The 20,599-nt window shown below is 38.0% G+C and overlaps 2 protein-coding genes across 4 annotated transcripts in view; one reads left to right on the forward strand and one right to left on the reverse strand.

Annotated features, from left to right (window-relative positions):
- The window catches only part of LOC113493772 (myogenesis-regulating glycosidase), a 40,595-nt gene extending 39,018 nt beyond the window's left edge, over positions 1–1,577 (forward strand). For all 3 annotated transcript variants that reach the window (XM_026871784.1, XM_026871786.1, XM_026871787.1), the window contains 2 exons: positions 57–237; positions 555–1,577. In XM_026871784.1, the coding sequence (XP_026727585.1) occupies positions 57–237; positions 555–694 (321 nt within the window). In that variant the 3' untranslated portion in view covers positions 695–1,577. The remainder of the gene's footprint in view (positions 1–56; positions 238–554) is intronic.
- Positions 1,578–4,397: 2,820 nt separating this feature from the next.
- LOC113493773 (microtubule-associated protein futsch-like) overlaps positions 4,398–20,599 on the reverse strand; it is a 160,780-nt gene continuing 144,578 nt past the window's right edge. Inside the window, exons 11-12 of the mRNA XM_026871788.1 lie at positions 9,130–20,437; positions 4,398–8,902 (exon numbers count right to left, since the gene is read on the reverse strand). Of these exons, the coding sequence (XP_026727589.1) occupies positions 8,733–8,902; positions 9,130–20,437 (11,478 nt within the window). The 3' untranslated portion in view covers positions 4,398–8,732. The remainder of the gene's footprint in view (positions 8,903–9,129; positions 20,438–20,599) is intronic.

Here is a 20,599-nt window from a genome sequence, read left to right on the forward strand (position 1 = left end):
TAAATTGGAAGTTCAACGTCGCACTAATATTAAATGAATCCTTTTCTCATTGTCAGGTCACTCCACTACTATTGAAATACAAACGGGAAGCTCTAGAAGAAGGCCTGCCTCTGATCCGTCCTCTGTGGCTGGTGAGCGGCACCGACATCGCTCCGATGCCTGTACAGGACGAGTTTGCCATCGGCAATGAGATCGTCGTCGCACCTATATTAGAAAGAGGGCAGACTACGAGAGATGGTAAGTTAGACAAATATGTAAATAAATATGTTCGTGAGGATCATTCATTATTAAAAGATGCAACAGTTTACTCACGCGTATTTATCGAAAGTATCCGACGAGGCGGTCCCGCTGCGCTCAGCTCAAGATTAAGGACTTCGGTTGGGTCATTTAATAGTTTACTATCTACTGAATACGTTATTTATTCTTGGACAAAGTATCCTCGTTTTTGCGAAATCAAACGAGTAATGGAATTTTGTTGCATTGTTCAATTACCATTGGCTGAACTATTTATCTTACATCAAAAGGTATGTGAAATCAATGTATTCTGTTTCCAGTGTACCTGCCGGCCGGCTTGTGGCAGGACGGTATCGACGGATCTCTCCGCAAAGGCAACAGATGGATGCACGAGTACAAAGTTCCTATCGACAGAGTCGCATACTTCGTTAGGAAGCCAGACGACTTGAGGTTTAAATAGGCAAGGTATCGGCAAAACTTTTGCAAGTAATATTGAAGCTGGACCATTTCTGAAATTGGAGGATTAAGCAAAGTTTTTTCTTCAAAGATTGAAAATGGGGACAGTGATTGCTTTTAATGTGTCTACAAAGGTATTTTTCTTGCTCTTTAAAGGCAGAAAATGATGCAAATGTTTAGTATATTTTACTGTTCTCAATATTCAGAAACTAAAGGACATGTTTGAACTGCTTGAAATCAGTTCGTTTGTATCTGTGCATATTAATAAACTTTTGTAAGTCATCGATCTGTTTTATGTCGTCGATAACTATACTGCATTGGTCACAGATAGATGTATAAGAATAGCTTAAAGTTAAAATTCGATACAATATTCACAAAGCAAAAATATGTTAATAAAATAGTCAAAAAGTTGAATGAGAGTTATATAGAGTTGATAGAGTTTTGAGTTCGAATTAAAAATTGCGTCCACATTTTGAACGATGTATTTTTATTAATGAAAGGAGAAGTGTCTAAAAAGCAAAGGAATAGGCGTAGGAAGGTATAATAAGGATAGGTCTCAATAGATGTTTTTTCTAGCTATTTAATAGTCTTCCCTTTTTTCTGTTCTAGTCCTAATAATCTATAAATGCAATGCTTGATTATTTTAAGTGATACTTTAGCATATGTACCTAAATTCAACTAAATTGTAAGCTGGCTTTTTACATATAGGTATAGCTTAGTATATTTTTAGATTGTAACGAATCATTCGAAGTAAACAACGCCAAGAGATTTAGTTTATTTATAATAGTTAAATAACCAGAATATTTGCATATCCATAGTGAAAAGTAATAGGTTATAAAGTATTTTTTTTTAATAATGAAATAATCATACCCATTTTTTTTATCAAGGGGTCTGGTTTCATAATATTAAATATATTTTACTATCTCTAGATTTAAATAATGAAATAGTTATTTTTGATTTTATAGTTCGAAGTAGCCTCGAAATAGTTATAAGTGCTATTTTAGACTAAGGATAAATCATTCCAAAGAAGTCTTAGTGTAAAAAGTAATATTTTGATTGCCATTTAAAAAAATGAAATAAGTTACCATCAATAGGATTTTGATAGTAACTGTCGTGAGAATGATTCATTATTAAATGATGTAACGGTTTACTCACGCGTATTTATCGGGGTAGCCCGACTAGTTTCGGACCCAACCGGAGTCCTTAATCATGAGCAGACGGTTGGGTCCGAAACTAGTCGGGCTACCCCGATAAATACGCGTGAGTAAACCGTTACATCATTTAATAATCAATAGGATTTGTTAAAAAAATAGGGGGCCAATTAAATAATGGCATTATAATTGCTATATTATTTATATTGCTTGTATAAAAGGTTCAATACTTTTATTTTATGTTGTATTAGACTTAAGCTAACTGTAATCATTGCGTTCTGCAAGAAATATTTTACCAAAAAGTTTGGACTTCCATTCAAATTTGACACTTGTCATCAATATTCGTAAATTTTACAAAAAGGACACTTTTATTGAACATTCTTGCTTTTTTTAATAGAGCTGTTTTTTTTTTCAGTTTAGAAACCATTTTGAAAAAATAGTCTTTTAAAATATCTACATCTGTCAAACGCTGTTTTCCAGAACACAATTATTATAGTCAAGCCGCTCATAAGCTAATGTTGATACGTAATTAGGTACGTAAATAATAATTAATAATAATTGTAATTACTTTTAACATTCCAAAGTTGTGTAGCCCTGTATCTATTTTTAGTATTTTTGTTTATTAAATGTATATTTTGTTTAAAGAAAAATAGAGCTTAAGTGTGTTTTTTTAGCGTCTATATTCAGTTGTACCAAAGGACGGTTATAAATGTGCTTTGAAAAACTAGTTTCTCGAACGCTAATCAAAATAGAATTAGTTAATGGTCCGTCAAATCTCTTATAAAGTGCTCTTATTGGTTATGAAACCTTGAAGTATGAGTGTCGCTGTTGTCGAAGCAAAACGCAGCTACGCCCAGTGTCATGGGTCCTCTCGCTTCCACGATGGACTACAACTGCTTTATTTAAATAAAAATTTACGACACAAGTATTAACTAAAGTTTAAATCTTGCGTCGAGTGGGTTTCACAAACATTTTAACATGTACAAAGACTTCTTAGGTTTACGCGAATGTTAGACATTGAAATGAAACTACTTTTACGGATTTTATCGCGGTTTAATTTTAGATTTTTTTCCATATGTCAGAGGAGTCACTGACAAGATTGGTTACATCCTGAAGCGAGCTTCAATTAAAACATACTTCAAGCCGCCCAAGAAGATTAGCCAGTCCTTACCATCTGTCAAGTGTCACATACCTCTACAAGATGCAGGAGTATACACAAACCAAACGAAGCATAGGGACCCGCGTTAAAGAACACATAGCTGACGTCAAACACCGCCGCTCAACGAAGTCTGCAGTCGCCGAACATGCTGAAGGTTCCAGCCATTATATTAGATTTGACCAACCACAGATCCTCGCTAAAGAATCCAAATTCCTACCTAGGATGTTTCGCGAGGCTATTGAGATTAAAAAACACCCTAATTTCAATAGAGAAGATGGCTGGAAGATATCACCTACTTGGGATCCAATAATAAATAAACTCAAGGCCAAACCCAAGAGCAGCGCTGCAAGACATCAAGACACAGTGAGCTCATACTGCGTAGGTCGGACCACAAATAATTAATTAAAATATGAAGGTAGAACGAGCAACATCTTCTGTCAAGACGAACGCCATCTCAGTCTGCCCGTGACCATGATACCTGCAAAGGTTTCGAAACGTCGGGAACTAAAATCTAAAATTAAACCGCGTAGAAATCCGTAAAAGTAGTTTCATTTCAATGTACAAAGACATCCAGACTCAGAACAAGCATTCGTGGATCACACAAAAGCTTGTCATACGCGGAGATAGAACTCACGACGCGTCGCGTTGTAGGTTTGGCGTGACCTGTACCACTCGCTTATCCATACAAGCACTGTGCATCAGACATTACCTTACTTACGATTGATTAGCCTTCTTGAAACTAGGAGATGGGGACTTTTTGGTAAAATATGGTTGGATTATAAATAGCGACATTGTTTATTTTTCAATGGAAATTTTTAAGTAAGTTTGAGTCATTCCATTATGAGTTACAATATTTAAAAAAGCCGTGGTAGAGAGACTTTCCAGATTAATAATTATTTTTTTAATATTAGCTTTAATACCAATGCACTTGTTTGTCGAGCAGTAAGTATTTAAATCAAATGGATATTTTATTATTATTATTTATAAATAATGCTTGTGTGTGGCCATGCACATAAGAGTGTGTATTTTTTTAAACGGCGTGAAATATGCAAGTTTTTTTTGTTGTTCAAGTTGAATCAGATCATTGTATTTTTCATGTAATTAATTCCATGATTAAACATATATTTAGATATGCGTTATTTTCTATCTGTGTTGTGTTGAAATTTAGAATCGCTTTGGTTGGTCTTTTTAGAATTAGGTAACCAAAAAGTATTGTATACGACTGTTCATTGTTTAATGCATTTAAAAATAAAAAGAGCTGTTATTAAATGTTTTAAAATTTCACAACTGTTTTTTCTTTTACTCCTCATTTTAACTTTTACGCTGAAAAATACTCTGTAACAAGTCCATAAGGTTGAATTTTCTTTGGGACGGGATAAAAAAATGAAACAACAATATTTTCAAACATTTTTTTTATTACTCATAATGAATCATACATGACCACCAAACACGCTGAATGGATTATAGCGACGTGACTGATACTATGAAATTTAATGAGTATTTTATATTACATACGATCATAAATATGCACCTATTACCCTTGAGGGCGTTACATTATTCAAATTATTAAATATCGAATCAATAATTTTATTATCAATCAACAGATGTTTAACGCAAGCTATTGTATTTCGACGCATAATATACTTAAAACTTCAATATACTATGAAGTTTTAGAGTGTTTTGATTGTGGGAAAGAGACAGCAATACACAGGATGTAGCATCATCTCCCTTCCACAATTGCAACAGTTATTTAAGATCTCATTGTAGACTAAGGAGAGGTCAATGTTATAGTATGCGCCGAAATATCATTTGAAGACAGAACTTGATATCAGCAAGTCCTTTACAACAAGCGTATACAGGAGTTACCTTGCAACTGATTTTAAGCCTTGAATAGCTGTCAAACAAATCACCGATCAGTCTTACTTACCATTTAGCGTGTTACTAACGACCTTAGTAAATGATGATGGTGGAATTCAATTTGTTTTGGAGTTTACACGAATATAAACTTACTCGCACCCACTCATAAGGTTGATTTTAGCTTGTGCTATTTTCGACTTTCAGGTGGGAAGTAACAGGTGCGTCTCACTTTAAATATCAATCTTACCATTTACAAATAAGGGTTATTTTAGCTTGTCTCATAATAAGTGCGTCTCAGTTCGTAGCATTATTGGATCGGTATTGTTTATTTGTTGGCAGAGGGTAGTTCACCACACTGTATTAGTGAGACGAGTAATATGAAAGATTTAACACATTTGCATACAATGCAATCAGAATCTTATAAGTAGGTGTATCAGAGTTCAAATTCGTTTAAATTTTATTACTTTAGTAAACATAGGTGTTATGTAATCTCACTATTAGAATCAGATTGAGTGTAAGTGACAATTAATTTTATTATTATTTGTATTATGTTTGTTATAAACTTATTTCCAATTTCCATCTTCATCATTTATCAGGGTGCTTCGTATTTCAATACACATCGGCTTCTAGCACCACATAAGCATTAAGACTCATTTTTCTTTTAAATAAAGTCTGCTAAACACTTTTTTGATGGTATTTTAACCTGGCCTTTTTTGTATATCCATGGTGAGGTATTAAATTGAAAATATTTTGTGACTTTGTTTAGCAGACTCTATCTTAATTTAGCTTTAATCATCGCATTGATCTTCTACCTACCTACAATAAATCCATCTTTTCCTTCTTATGTTTAACCGTCAGCAGACAATTTCGATTCTTTTATTCTACGAATTGATGACAAACAGTCATACGGTGTACCTGGTCGTGAACTTTGTTTAATTGGCGTTTAGCGTCAATAGTGTTCTTATAAATAGTCCATAGATGGGATTGAGGTAAAGCAGGTTTGTTGGCAAATAATTAGTATTTTTTTATGATGCTAAGTTGAGGTATATATACAAGCTTACTTAGGTAAGCCGCATGGCTGTGTGCCAACACTTGACAGACATAAACACTATGAAAATACAGTAAATAATACATGTTACCCACAGTTGGAAGAATACAACATTTAATAATTTCAATAATGGTTTATTTCTCAGAGCTATTGATGTTCACTAAGCTGATACAATTCTTAATTTTAATAACATTTTAATATTCCTAATAATATGCATTAATTAGAATTCTAGCTATAAAATACAATAGTAAACTTTAGGGTTCAGGCTTTACCGCCAGCTAGACAGTGGACGCCGGCCGAAAAGAACAAAGCCTATTTAAATCATTCGTTATCTTTCCGAAGCAATTGTCGTCGTCTCCAATGCGCACGTTGGTCACAAACACCGAGAACACCGCAATATTACTTTAAAGGCTCTTTAAAACTCTTTACTACTTTTCGCTCCACGTTACTTTAAAACAATATTAGGGTTCCCATTTAGCATGTATGCTACGGCTACAATTGACTGCTGAAGCCAAAAGTGGTGACAACGTGTGACATTGGCTCGGACCACTCCCACAAGGTATTCCGCACTTCCCTGTTTCGTCCCATCCAAACTACCTAAAGCATAAACCATAATGAAACAATATTGTGCTCACATCAATCCACACAGTAACACATACTATATTATATAAGTATTTATTTTAAACTATAAAATAAAAACTCATTCGTTGAGATACATAAAAAATTAAAAAGAATTATTCTTCTTCATGTATTCGATTTTTAAAGTATACTTTTTATGTTATTACATTGTGCTGGTGCGTTCGGAATACGAATTGATCTCGCTATATTTTTTTCTATATTAAGAAATGTTGGCCAAGTAAGCGATTATTGTGTGACATTAATCCACTTATAACTATGGATGACTTAAAATTAATTGACTCAAACATTTTTATTGGATATTTGGCAAATAAGGACAACGCAACAGTGGAGACGCGGGCAAGCAAGCAGGTTACATATAGTTGTTATAGTTTGGAGTGGCTCGACGCGCTCGCCGCGCCCGCCCGTCGCGGTTCAAAGCCTGCATGTCTGCTTACACACTAGATGCTGATTCATCATGGATCATATCACATTCGCTCACACCCGAACATAACATTTTGAAACAAATCGGTTATCTAATGGAGTACTTTATCTATAATTACATGAGGGTTGTATCGTTGACAAACAATAGTAAATTGCTAAAAAAACAATTCATCTGAATAGGAACAAATTTTTAAAAGACTATAATGATTTTATAAGTATTTGGGTCGCCTCGACTAGAAATTTCAAACAGAAATACAACAGACCGAAAATATATAATTATGCCAAAATAATAAAATAGAGATTCAACAATCTCATTTTATATCAATATCTTTTGGAAATGAGTAACCTTTATATAACACGTATTTATAACTATGTTATATTACTACCCTTCGACGCAACAAGCAAATATCAACTTAAACAGAGGTAAATATAATGAATTCTTTAATAATAGTTTTCTACTAAAACATTTATTATTTATAATGGATAAGCTCTCTACCGTTTTAGGCTCCTGTTGGTCTAGAATAACACAGATGTCTTCAGTGGCATACAGTTGCGATCGACCCCAGCTCGGAGAGGCGGCCGCGGCGGGAGGTGCAGGAGTCTCCCACCGCCGCCGAGTCTGTGCCGCACGCGGGGCCGACAGCTGCCCGCGTTGCGATAGCCGAGTGTACGCGCAACTCATTCAAAACAGCCGACAAGACAAATCTTTAGCGTGATGCAAATTGACCTCAATGCTGGATTATTTAATATCTGAGTCTGCAATCGATCGTAACTTTACTATAATAAATCGCAGGGAAATAAGCTCGAGTCGAAAACAAAGTGGAAAACGTCACTCCTTACAACTAACTGATTTACTTACGCGGTACGGACAAGAAGTCATCTTTGTCGTTCTAGAGTCGTAATAATAAGTCTCATCTAACAAATATGAATAGACAGCGGCGCGCGCACGACGCGCCGGCCCCACGCATGACTTTATATTTAAGAATGCCTTTTTAAGACAACATTTTGTTAAATATAACTTTATTTAAACCTTTATAAAAGTACCATCAGGTTTTATATTAACGTCAGTTACCATGACATTTTGTGTTTATCACGTCCCTTTTAAGCGACTACGTTAAATAAAAGAATTGCCGCTAAGATATTTTGTACAATTTGTAAATCACAAATGGCAATAGCAAAATAATTTTTCTTTTCCATTCCTCAAAAATTTTGATCGCAAAGCGGTGATTGGCTAAACAAAATGGACCGGTTACGCTAAATATCATGTATAAAAGCACTACAGTTTTGTATAAGACCAAATTTTAAAATATCATCAGAAATATATTTTAAATGGCAAGCTACTAGAAAACAGTTGTATTTTAGAAAAAAATGGACGTCTCTGTTCTTAGGTCGAGAATTGGTTATTTTATAATTGGATGTGGTTAGGACACTGTCAGTTTGGGAGTTACGAATCGGCCGTGGTTTGCACAACACAATTTGACACCAGCACTTCGATTTTTTGTTATATCATTATAAACTAAGATTTTATCAAACTCATTAGCAGTCTGTTAATTGCATTCATATATCACAAAAATTCAGCATCTATTTGCAAACTATCTCATGCGGAGTAGTGGCCTCGGGAGTCATCGATTACGAGCTTTTCTTTCATTATCACAGCCTTATTTTCCTACAACAATTACACTTTTCTTTGGTTCACTCGGTTCGTAACCGTCGACTCCTGGGGAGAGGCTCACTTCTTCGATGAGAAGGATACAAATAGACCCGAAACCTAGAACTCAAGTCTATAGGCCGCGCACGAAGTCTCGTGGTCCTGAAGGTTGATGGTGCAGCGAGAGGCGGATGGCGAGAGGTCGATCTTATACTTCTCGAGAGCTTCTTCATTTTCGGTCACCCAGTAGCCAAGCACGTCGGTGTCATACGTAGGGATAATGGTTACTTCTGCAAAAATAGAAAATACTATACGTAAGCAACGTTTCGGTCGAATACCCATCTATTAAATAGATTTCAATTGTAACTTTCAAGAGTATGATGCATACGAAAAAGATGTAACGGTTTATTCCCGCGTACTTATTGCCCGACTAGTTTTTCACCCAAACTGTTGCATCTTGAAAGCATCTATACAATATTTAACGTATAGTTTTAAGAATAAAAGTTGTTTTTCTTACCTAAATCTTTATCTTCCCATGTCTTCTTGGCATCCAGAAGAGCATTATAGATCTCCTTCGATGGTTCCGTGCCTGAGAATACATAGTAGCGTGCTCGAACTCGCTTAAAGAACTCGACGGCAGAGTAATATGAGTTGCCATGGTGAGGCACGTAAGTCAGTTCCATGTATACCGGCGCTGGAGCCTTCTTCTTGCTGGGTGACTCTGAGGCGCGGCTCTTCGCTTCCTTGCTCTTCTCCTGGTTGATCTTATTTTTGTTTAGAACGGCGGAACTCGTCTGTTTCTTAGGGGTACTCTTACCATCTGTTGGAGGCATTATCGGACTAGGCAAGCCTAACGGTTTACCCCAAGACTCAATCGGATCTTTTGATAGTTTACGAGTTTCACTGCTCTGTTCAGATTTTTCGAACTTCATTTCTTGCTTGCTAGTTGAACTGCTTTCAGTAACTTTCTTTGATTCTGATTTGAGATCTTTTAATGTAATCGTGCTTTCTTCCTTCGAAGAACGGCTGGAACTTGCATGGAACTTTGAGTCAAGTTCGTATTTAGCTGTTATATTGGAGATTACTTCGGATCCACTAACTTTTTTATGCTCTTCAATAGCCTTTTCAAAATGTTCGTCCGCTTCTTTTAAGAATGTGGCATCACTGTGTTTTATATGTTCAGATTTTTCTTGGGATAAAAATTCCTCAGTCATTTTCGATACTGATTTGCCGACGTGTACTTCAGTCGTGGTAACCTCTGAATGTGTTGAGTCATCTTCAGGAAGTTGACCGTAAACAGAAGTTGTCATTAAATCTCTGTCTGGCATTGATTCGTGTTTCTCGAATATTTCATGTTGTGACCGTGCCGTGTCTAATTCAAAACTAAGGTTTGATCGTGGGGAATGTGCAATTTGTGACTTTGTACTACTAGGGCTACCTGGACCATCATCATCACTGTAATACATGCCACTGCTTTCTGTGCCCCAAACATGAGTAGCAGCTCTTGAACCTCTTGAACTTATATCGGACGGTGGTGATGAGATACCCTGGTGATCTAGATCGTCACTAGCTGCTGAAGAGCTTCGCATGTCTCCGGTTTTTGATGATAATTTTGAAAATGATTTCTCACTTTCACCTGTATCTACAGTTTCTTCGAACTCTTCCTTAAATTCGGATATTGTTGTTTTGGTAGATTTCGTAGTTTTAGTAACACCGTCACTGCCCTTGCTCACTGTGGTTGTCTCTACGGTCACCTTTATTTTTTCTGGACTGATGACCTCTTTAGTAGTGACAACTGTTATGGTCTGCGTGATTTCATTTTCACCTTCCTTGATAACCTTAGTGAAGGTTTCAGTGCCAGTAGTTATTTCGCCGACCGGTGACCGCTGCTTTTTAGGTTTTTGTTCTTCTTTCTCTTGAGGTTCTAAAGGCAGTCGATTTATTTCAGGTCTGTCATCAAGTACTTGCCTTTCTTCTTGTGCTACGGGTTGTTTTTCTATTTCTTCTAGTTCTTCTGGAGACCAGTCGTCAAGACCAGTTCCTGGAGGTAGATACGTTATTTGTGTCCGGACGTCTTTTGTTGTCTCAACTGTGCCATCGTCTTTAGCATTTTCTGTTATTGTCTCAGTAACTGTTTTTACAGCTACATCATTTGTTTGCCTATTAGAAAGTTCTTCTTTACTAACATTAGTTGTAATAGTCTGAGTAATCCTTTCACCCTGCTCTGACTTTATGATATTTGTTTTTCTGTCAACTGAAGTTTTGACTTTGCCAGTGGACACCAGTCCTTGCAAAGCTGCCTGTAAATCACTGTCTGACGTCTTTTGGAATTCTGAGACAGTTATTTTGACATCTTTGGTTGTTTCAGTAGCACCGTCTGGGAATTCGTCTACCGTCGTAGTTTCAACCGTAGTTCTAACGCGTTTTATATTAACATCATTGCTTGCCAAAAATTCTCGTTTTGTTAACGTAGTAATTTTACGTTTTATCGTTACTGATCCCCGTTGAATTACTTCATTTTTAACATCTAAGTCTTCTGTCTGGCTTTCCACCTTCTCAGAATCATCGATACGTAGTTCATCAGGCCGTTCGGAAATTTCTTCTGTGTTTTGTGCCGAAGTCAATACGTCTGCAATCGTCACAGTTTCCTTTCTTTTAGTTATTACTGTACCATCAGGGTATTCATCTTCTGTAACACGTCTAATAATCGTTTTAATTTTCCTGGACTTTGTTTGTTCATTGACAAATTCCTGAATAATAGTCACGACTGTTGATTTTCTAATAATTTGTACACCGTTTTCGATGATAAGCTCTTCATCGATTTGTCGGGATTCTTCCGGTTTGTCGATTGCAACGTAACCCGCAAGATTTTCGTAGAACGCTTCTGATCTATAGTCATCCAATGTCACTTTTTTATCTCTTGTGATCTCAATGCTACCGTCCGGAAGATCGGTGCAAGTCTCTGTTTCAACTGTAGTCCTAACCTTCTTTTTCCCATCATCAAAAACTTCTTTCGTAGTTTTGATGGTTATTGTTTGTTCTAGTGGTTTTCCATCTCTAATTACGACATTGTTGATTGTCTCTTCAGAGATTTGAACGTCGCCATCTTGAGCATGTTCTTCAGTTCTCGGGGTTAAGATAACAGTTGTTGATTGGTCGTCTTGAATATCACTAACAACGGTACTGGTATTGACAGTTGTTTGTGATGAACCATCATCATGAACATCAGTGGTTGTTACGGTTTTAACCGTCTTCAGTTTCCTCAATACATTCAGGTTATCACAGTATTTTGTTTTGACAACTTTGGTGTTAATTTTTCTGGTAATTATTCTTTCATTTTCTAGTATTTCGAGAATCTCTGTACTATCATCTATTTCAGGCTCTCCTAAAGGTGATAAATCTATGAGCGCAGCTTCTATTTTTCTTATTTCACTCAGTTCGTCTTCAGTAAACTCGTTTGTTGTAAGAATTTCATCAACGATTGCTACCTTCTCACTAGCTTTTGTCACTACTGAGCCACCGGGATGGTCGTCTTCAACTGTAGTTCTAGTTGTCGTTTTGTATCGTTTGATTTTCTGTGGAACGTTTGCATATTCCTGTACTGCAGTGTCAATCGTTATTTTTCTCTTGATGGTAGTACCATCTTCGACAACAGTTTCGTTTTCTACTGTCGTTTCTTCTTTAGGTTCTCCGACTGCATCGAAACCTTCTTCAACGGAATCGGTAGTGTCAATTTGTATATCGGATACTGAGGTGCTACTTTCAACAACAGTTCTGGCTGAACCATCAGGATAGTAATCTATTGTAGTAAGCGTGGTAACCGTTTTAAGTTTACAGACAGTACCTTTTTTATCTGCATATTTAGTTTTCACAATTTTAGTTACAATCGTTCTTTTAATTATGTCTTTTTCTTGTACTTCAACGTTCTTACTTGTTTCAGTTACTTCTGGTTCTCCTACTAACACAAGTTCTTTTAAAGCTAGTTCTACTTTATTGCTTTCCGATGATTGATCATCTGGTAATTCTTGTTTATCATTAGTAGGTATTTCACCAAAACGATCTTCTCCTTTGATTGATAACTCTTCCTCTGTGTGATGACTGACTTGAGTCATGTCTTCATCTTTGATTTCTGATACAGCTTGATCTGCAGTCATTTTTTTCCTAGTTGCAAGGTTTCCACTAACAATTTCAGCGATTGTGATACCGTATTCTACAGAAGTCTTATTAGAGCCATCAGGATATTTATCATTTGTTGTTTCTGTCGTTTCGGTTTTTACTTTTCTCGGTATACCCTGAGAGTTTGCGTATGTCGTTTGAACAATTTTGGTGACAATCGTTCTATGAATTGTTTGATCCTTTTCTTTGATTTCTTCAGTTTTCACCGTTTCTGTTATTTCTGGCTCACCAAATTGAGTACATCCTTTGAGTATTTCCTCTATTTGTGCTTTAGCTATATCAATATCGCTTTCAACCTCTTGGTCAACTTTTTCATCGACGAGTAGGGATTTTTCACTAGTCTTTGTAATAACTGAACCATCTGGATGTTCATCTTCTACTACAGTGTTAGTGGTCGTTTGTATTCGTTTAATGGTTTTTGATTTATTAATATAGCTCTGGGTTGTTATAATAATAGTTGTCTTTCTCTTAATTGATATTCCGTCTACAATGAGTGTTTCTGTTTCCATGTGGATATCTTCTTTAGGACTTTCAATTTCTTCAAAGTCTTCAAGCCGTCCTTCGGCTTCTACAATACCCATATCTGATACTGACACTTTGACATCTTTTGTCACTTCTGTCATGCCATCAGGAAGCATGGTCTCTGTTACAGTTTCAACTGTAGTCTTCGCTTTTCTCTTGGACTTGTCAATAGTCGACAAGATTTCTCTGGTCGTAGTTATAGTTATAATTTGCAAAACACTTTTTCCATTGATGATAACGGTTTTTTCTTGTTTTTCAGTTTCAACAGACTTGTCTTCACTTACTACCAAATCTTGAAGTTCGGAATTTTCAACAGTTTCTGTTTCAATGTCTGTTAAAGAGGTATTGCTGTCAACTTGGGTTTGTGATGAACCATCCGGGTAATCATCTGTAGTGGTAACTGTTGTGACAGTCTTTAGTTTTTTAGGTACATTTTGTTTGTCGGCATACCTAGTTTTAACTATCCTAGTGACAATTGTGCGCTTAATGATTACATTATCTTGTTTAATTTCTTCAGATTTTGTAGACACACTTTCTTCAGGTTCTCCACAAATTGTAAATTCGCTAAGAATTCTGTCTAAATTACTACTAGAATCTGTAACTACTTCTTCAGTCCTTACTTCAACATTCTTTCTTACATCTCGGGAACCATCGGGATGTTCTTTTGTTATGTTCGTTTCCACCGTCGTTCGGATCAGTTTCTTAGTGTCACTAACCTTAATTGTTTCCTTTTTAGTGGTTGTAGTTACTGTTTCTATGATATCAACATTATTTTCTCTGATAATTCGTTTGCTAACATCTGTATCAATAATAGTATCTTCGATATTATCATCTAAATCATCAGTTTCACTAACGAAAGATTTTAAGGATTCTACATCTTTAGGCACGGATGATTCGCGTTTGTCTGTCAAGTCTCTTATTTCAAACTTTTCATTGCCATCAAAATAATCTTTGTCTAATTTGTCTTTTGCGTACAAATCCATCGATGAAGTAGATTTAAGGCTGGAAGAACATTCAGAGAGTAATGTTTGTGTATCTGTTGTCGTAACTGTGGAACCATCAGATCCTTTGCTTAGGGTGGTAGTTTCTATTGTGGTTTTTATATTTTGAGGGGTACCATCTTCTCTTGAAATGACTTCTTTAGTTGTGACAGTAGTAATCGTTTGAGTGACAACGTTTTCACCTTCCTTAATAATTTTAGTAACAGTGTCAGTTTCAGTTTTGATTTTACCAACATTTTGCATTAATGATAGTAAATCCGATTCATCTTCTACAACGGAAGCGGTCTTCTTAGCAACTTTTTCAGTAGAAGTGGAAATTCTTTGTGTTAGAACGTCTTCACCAACGTGGACTACTTTAGTGATCGTTTCTTCACTTCCATCAGATTTATCGTAGGATACTTCACTTTGTACTCCATCACTGATCTTTACATCTTGAAAGCTGCTGGGAGTTTTAGGTAAAGGACTTACAGGAACTGTTGGAGGTGTTGATACTCTAACTAATGATTCAAGACTTTCAGTCTTAATACCTTGTTGCACAGAATCTTCACCAAATGCTTTATGAATTGATTCCATTAAATGGAAAGCAGTTTCCTTATCAGCTTGGCTTATTCTGTCATCAGTGGGTACATGATCTACATCCATGGGTATACTATGAACTCCAGAGTCTGATGCTTCTGACAGAGCAATTTCTTCTTTGGGTGATTCGATGTCTTTTTTCTTTTCGGCATGCTCTGATTTGTCAGCTTTCAATGTTGAGTCGTCAATTGTCAGAGATTCAATTTTTTGTCCGGTTGTCTCATCTAAAGAAAATTTAATCTTATCAGTACTTGATTTCTTTTCCGACTTTTCAGTGCCTTCAAAACTATATTTCTCTTCTAGGCTCATTTCCTTAGACACGTCTTCTGAACTACTCCCGTCAGGTACTTGTACCACGCTTTCAGCTAAGCTTCCTAAAGGTACTTGAGTAGATTTTTCATCTGAAATCGAGCGTGTTGAAAGATCATGTGTTTTACTACTTTTTTCAAGGTTTGATTCTATTTCACAAATTAATTGTGTTTCCTGCTTTGAAGTTGTTGCAGTGGATTTGGTTAAGTGTTTGTCTTCGCTTTCGACTTTTTGAGTTTCTGAATCTTTCTTTGTATCACTTCTGTCCAAGACCTGACTATCTTCGCTGATTGATTCACCTTCTTCATAAACTTCTTTTTCATCAGTGTCTTGAAGCGTTTCTGAAGGTTCGTTTGATAATTCAATTGAACTGACGGCCTCACTTATAGGTTTTGATTTTTGTGTTTCTTTTATTTGACCTACCTTTACAGTAGATAAATCCACTTTTGAAGGGATTTTTATACTTGGGCCAGACTCGTCATCAAAGTTTTCTCTTTCGTCGATATCTTTTTCATCATCCTTTGATTTAGTTTCGATTTCTTTTTTTGTAACTTCCGATTTTTCAGTCGGTTGATGTTTTGTACCTTTAACAAAGCGATCTAATTCATCACCTAACTTTATTTGATCATAGTCCTTTTTGTCTTCAGTTGATTCCATTTTGTGAAGTTTAATTTGATCTTGCGCAGGTTTTGTGTTACTTAAAGTAATTTTTTTGAATGTTCTGTTTAGTTTCGTACCGTCTGGGAGCTCATCTTCTTCATAGGTAGTTATAATTATTTTGTACAAAGTTTCTTTTTTAATAATACTATAATATTCCTGTATGATTGTAGTTACTACCAGTTTTCGTTTTATAACAATACCTTTTTCTACGACGGTTAAATTTTCTGTAAACGACGTTTCTTCTGGTTTACTAGAAGGTTCAAATCCTGTCAACAATTCAGCAACTTTTGCTTCATCATGAAGGGAATCAGTTTCTTTCTCAATGAGGTCCTTAGGACTAAGATCTCCGTTATCCATTTTACTATGTTTTTCTTCTGTTAGTTCGTCTGCTTCAGGTGCAACTAGAAGTTTGGATGGTGTCTTAATATGCTGGTCAGGGCTAGATTCTGTTTCTAAACTTCCAAAAGCCTTGGTCTCAAGTAATATTTCAGATTTCATCTGAGCTGAATCTTTGATCTCCTCTCTTGGTAAACTAGATTTTGGTTTTTCATCAGAAACAGATACCTCCTTGAAGGTTCTGCTTATGATTTGGCCATCAGGACGTTCATCAATTTCGACAGTTATGATGGATATTTTGTACTTTTTAATGGGTTTACTGAGACAAGAATATTCCTGCACAATTGTTGTGATTGTTATTTTTCTCTTAATGCTGAGTCCGTGCTCTGTGACATGTATGAGTTGAGTTGAAGTTTGCTCTTCTGGTGGACCCAGAGGTTGAAAACTTTCCAGTTCTTTTTCGATTTTAATTTCTTCTTCAGTTAAACTGGGATAGTCGTCGTCTGGAGTGGACACTTCTGGATAATCTTCTGATTTTAAAGTCTGAGATTTAATTGAGCTCACTAAACGTATTTCGTCAAGTTGAAGTACTGCTGACGCCTCGTCAGGTACTGTCAGCGTTTTCTGTTCGTTTTGTTTTTCTGTACTAGACGCTATTTGAGCCATGAGCTCTTCACCATCGATTTTTCTGGGCACGTCTTTTTTGTCATATAATTTTTTTTCTAAACAAACTTGCATGTTATCAAGTTTATCAGAAATGTCATCTTCGATTATTGTGCCAATGCTTTTATCTTCGATATTTTCATTTTTTTTGTCAGTATTGATTGCTTCCTGTGTACTCATTTTGTCTGCAGCTGATGTAGAACTAATTAGGGCCTCTGAAGAAGATTTCTTGTGCTCTAAAAATTCTTTGGTAGTGTGTTCAATATTGAGCTTTTTGTGTTCGTCTAGTACCAGTTCTGGACTAGGAATATCATCTTTGATATGGTCCAGATCTTCAGTCGAAATTGTCATTTCTTTGTTTATTTTATCAAGATTTATTTCATCTGTGATTTTTATACCTTGGTCCACTACTTTTATCTGAGCTATTTCCTCTTTACTAGGTTCTTTTTCAAGAACTTTGCTGAGAACGGCTTCAGAAATTATATTTGGTTGCGGTATGTCATCGATGGTGAGCATTTGAATTTGTGCCGTAGGCATTGCTGTTATTTGTTTGGGTTTTTCAATGATACTATCAGTAAACGGTTTCATCGAATCACTAACTACAATATCTTTTTCAACAATAATAAAGCCGTCTTCATCTAAATTATCTTTATAGATATCTTTATACTTTTCTGAAGGATGAACTTTCTCTTGTGCCAGATCAGGACTTAAAACCTTAGTATCATGTTCGGCTGGACTAGAAGGCTTTTCAACTGGTATGATTGGCCCCAGAGCCTTGTCTTCTCTCGGTTTTGCAGGCAAAGCCTTGTCATCAAGATTCGCTTTGACCGTCGGCATCTCCTTTGATTTGACAGGGCTAGGAGCCTTTTCTGCGATCGGCTCTTTGTCGTCAAGTTTCACTGGAGGCAATGGCTTTTCGTCAGGCTTGGCAGAGCTGGCTGACTTTTGATCTGCTGGTTCTGGAGTCAGAGCCTTGGGACTTGTAGTCTCCTTATCTGCCTTGACAGAGCTGGGGGTCTTTTGCTCTGCCATTTCAGGGGACAAAGCTTTGTCGTCAACTTTAACTGGGCTTGTTGACTTCTCGTCTGGCTTGACAGGGCTAGGAGTCGTTTCTTTTGCTGGTTCAGAGGTCACAGCCTCATCTTCAAGTTTTGCTGTGCTTGATGGCTTCTCATCGGGCGTGACAAGGCTGGCAGCCTTTAGTTCAGCTGGTTCGTGAGCAGAAGCCATGTCGTCAAGTTTCACCGGGCTCGTTTTCTTGTCGACTGGCTTGACAGGACTAGGAGCCTTCTCTTCGATCGGTTCTTTGTCATCAATTTCCAAAGAGCTTGTTGACTTCTCCTCTGGCTTGACAGGACTACGAACTATCTCTTCGACCGATTCCTTGACGTTAAGTTTCAAGGAGCTTGTTGGCTTCTCCTCTTGCTTGACAGGGCTAGGAGTCATTTTCTCAGCTGGTTCAGGAGTCAAAGCCTTTTCGTCAAGTTTCAAGGGGCTCGTTGGCTTCTCCTCTGGCTTGACAGGGCTAGTAATCTTCTCTTCGATCGGTTCTTTATCGTCGGGTTTCAAAGGGCTTGATGACTTCTCCTCTGGCTTGACTGGGCTTGGAGCCTTCTCTTCGATCGGTTCCTTGACGTCAAGTTTCGTTGGGCTTTCTGGCTTCTCATCCGGCTTGACAGGGCGAGGAGCCTTCTCTTCGATCGGTTCATCGACGTCAAGTTTCGTAGGGCTTTCTGGCTTCTCATCTTTCTTGACAAGGCTAAGAGCCTTTTTCTCAACTTGATCAGGAGTCACAGCCTTTTCGTCAAGTTTCAAGGAACTTGTTGGCTTCTCATCTGGCTTGACAGGGCTCGGAGCCTTCTCTTCGATCTCTTCTTTGTCTTCAAGTTTCAAGGGGCTCGGGGGCTTCTCCCCTGGCTTGACAGCGCTAGGAGCCTTCTCTTCGATCGGTTCCTTGACATCAAGTTTCAAGGGGCTTGTTGGCTTCTCCTCTGGCTTGACAGGGCTAGGAGCCTTCTCTCCGATCATTTTCTTGTCGTCAAGTTTCAAGGGGCTTGTTGGCTTCTCCCCTGGCTTGACAGTGCTAGGAGCCTTCTCTTCGATCGGTTCCTTGACATCAAGTTTCAAGGGGCTTGTTGGCTTCTCCTCTGGCTTGACAGGGCTCGGAGCCTTCTCTTCGATCTCTTCTTTGTCATCAAGTTTCAAGGGGCTCGTTGGCTTCTCCTCTGGCTTGACAGGGCTAGGAGCCTTCTCTTTTGTAACTTCTTTGTCTTCAAGTTTCAAGGGGCTTGTTGGCTTCTCCTCTGGCTTGACAGGGCTAGGAGCCTTCTCTTCGATCGGTTCCTTTACATCAAGTTTCAAGGGGCTTGTTGGCTTCTCCTCTGGCTTGACAGGGCTAGGAGCCTTCTCTTCGATCACTCTCTTGTCGTCAAGTTTCAAGGGGCTTGTTGGCTTCTCCTCTGGCTTGACAGGGCTAGGAGCCTTCTCTTCGATCACTCTCTTGTCGTCAAGTTTCAAGGGGCTAGTTTGTTGCTCTTCAAGCTTGTCAGGGCTAGGAATCTTCTCTTTAATCGGTTCTTTGTCGTCGACTTTCAAGGGGCTACTTGGCTTCTCCTCTGGCGTAACAGGACTAGGAGCCTTCCCTTCAATCAGTTCTTTGTCGACTTGTTTGGTTGGGCTTGTTGGCTTCTCCTTTGGCTTGACAGGGCTTGGAGCCTTCTCTGCGGTAACTTCTTTGTCGTCAAGTTTCAAGGGGCTTGTTGGCTTCTCCTCTGGCTTGACAGGGCTAGGAATCTTCTCTTCGGTAACTTCTTTGGCGTCGAGTTTCAAGGGGCTAGTTGGCTTCTCTGGCTTGACGGGGCTAGGAGCCTTCTCTTCGATCGGTTCATCGACGTCAAGTTTCGTAGGGCTTTCTGGCTTCTCATCTTTCTTGACAAGGCTAAGAGCCTTTTTCTCAACTTGATCAGGAGTCACAGCCTTTTCGTCAAGTTTCAAGGAACTTGTTGGCTTCTCATCTGGTTTGACAGGGCTCGGAGCCTTCTCTTCGATCTCTTCTTTGTCATCAAGTTTCAAGAAGCTCGTTGGCTTCTCCTCTGGCTTGACAGGGCTAGGAGCCTTCTCTTTTGTAACTTCTTTGTCTTCAAGTTTCAAGGGGCTCGTTGGCTTCTCCTCTGGCTTGACAGGGCTAGGAGCCTTCTCTTTTGTAACTTCTTTGTCTTCAAGTTTCAAGGGGCTCGTGGGCTTCTCCTCTGGCTTGACAGGGCTCGGAGCCTTCTCTTCGATCTCTTCTTTGTCATCAAGTTTCAAGGGGCTCGTTGGCTTCTCCTCTGGCTTGACAGGGCTAGGAGCCTTCTCTTTTGTAACTTCTTTGTCTTCAAGTTTCAAGGGGCTTGTTGGCTTCTCCTCTGGCTTGACAGGGCTAGGAATCTTCTCTTCAATCGGTTCTTTGTCGTCGACTTTCAAGGGGCTACTTGGCTTCTCCTCTGGCGTAACAGGACTAGGAGCCTTCCCTTCAATCAGTTCTTTGTCGACTTGTTTGGTTGGGCTTGTTGGCTTCTCCTTTGGCTTGACAGGGCTTGGAGCCTTCTCTTCGGTAACTTCTTTGTCGTCAAGTTTCAAGGGGCTTGTTGGCTTCTCCTCTGGCTTGACAGGGCTAGGAATCTTCTCTTCGGTAACTTCTTTTGCGTCGAGTTTCAAGGGGCTCGTTGGCTTCTCTGGCTTGACAGGGCTAGGAGCCTTCTCTTC

This window comes from Trichoplusia ni, chromosome 5 (assembly GCF_003590095.1).
Source record: "Trichoplusia ni isolate ovarian cell line Hi5 chromosome 5, tn1, whole genome shotgun sequence".
NCBI lineage: Eukaryota > Metazoa > Arthropoda > Insecta > Lepidoptera > Noctuidae > Trichoplusia > Trichoplusia ni.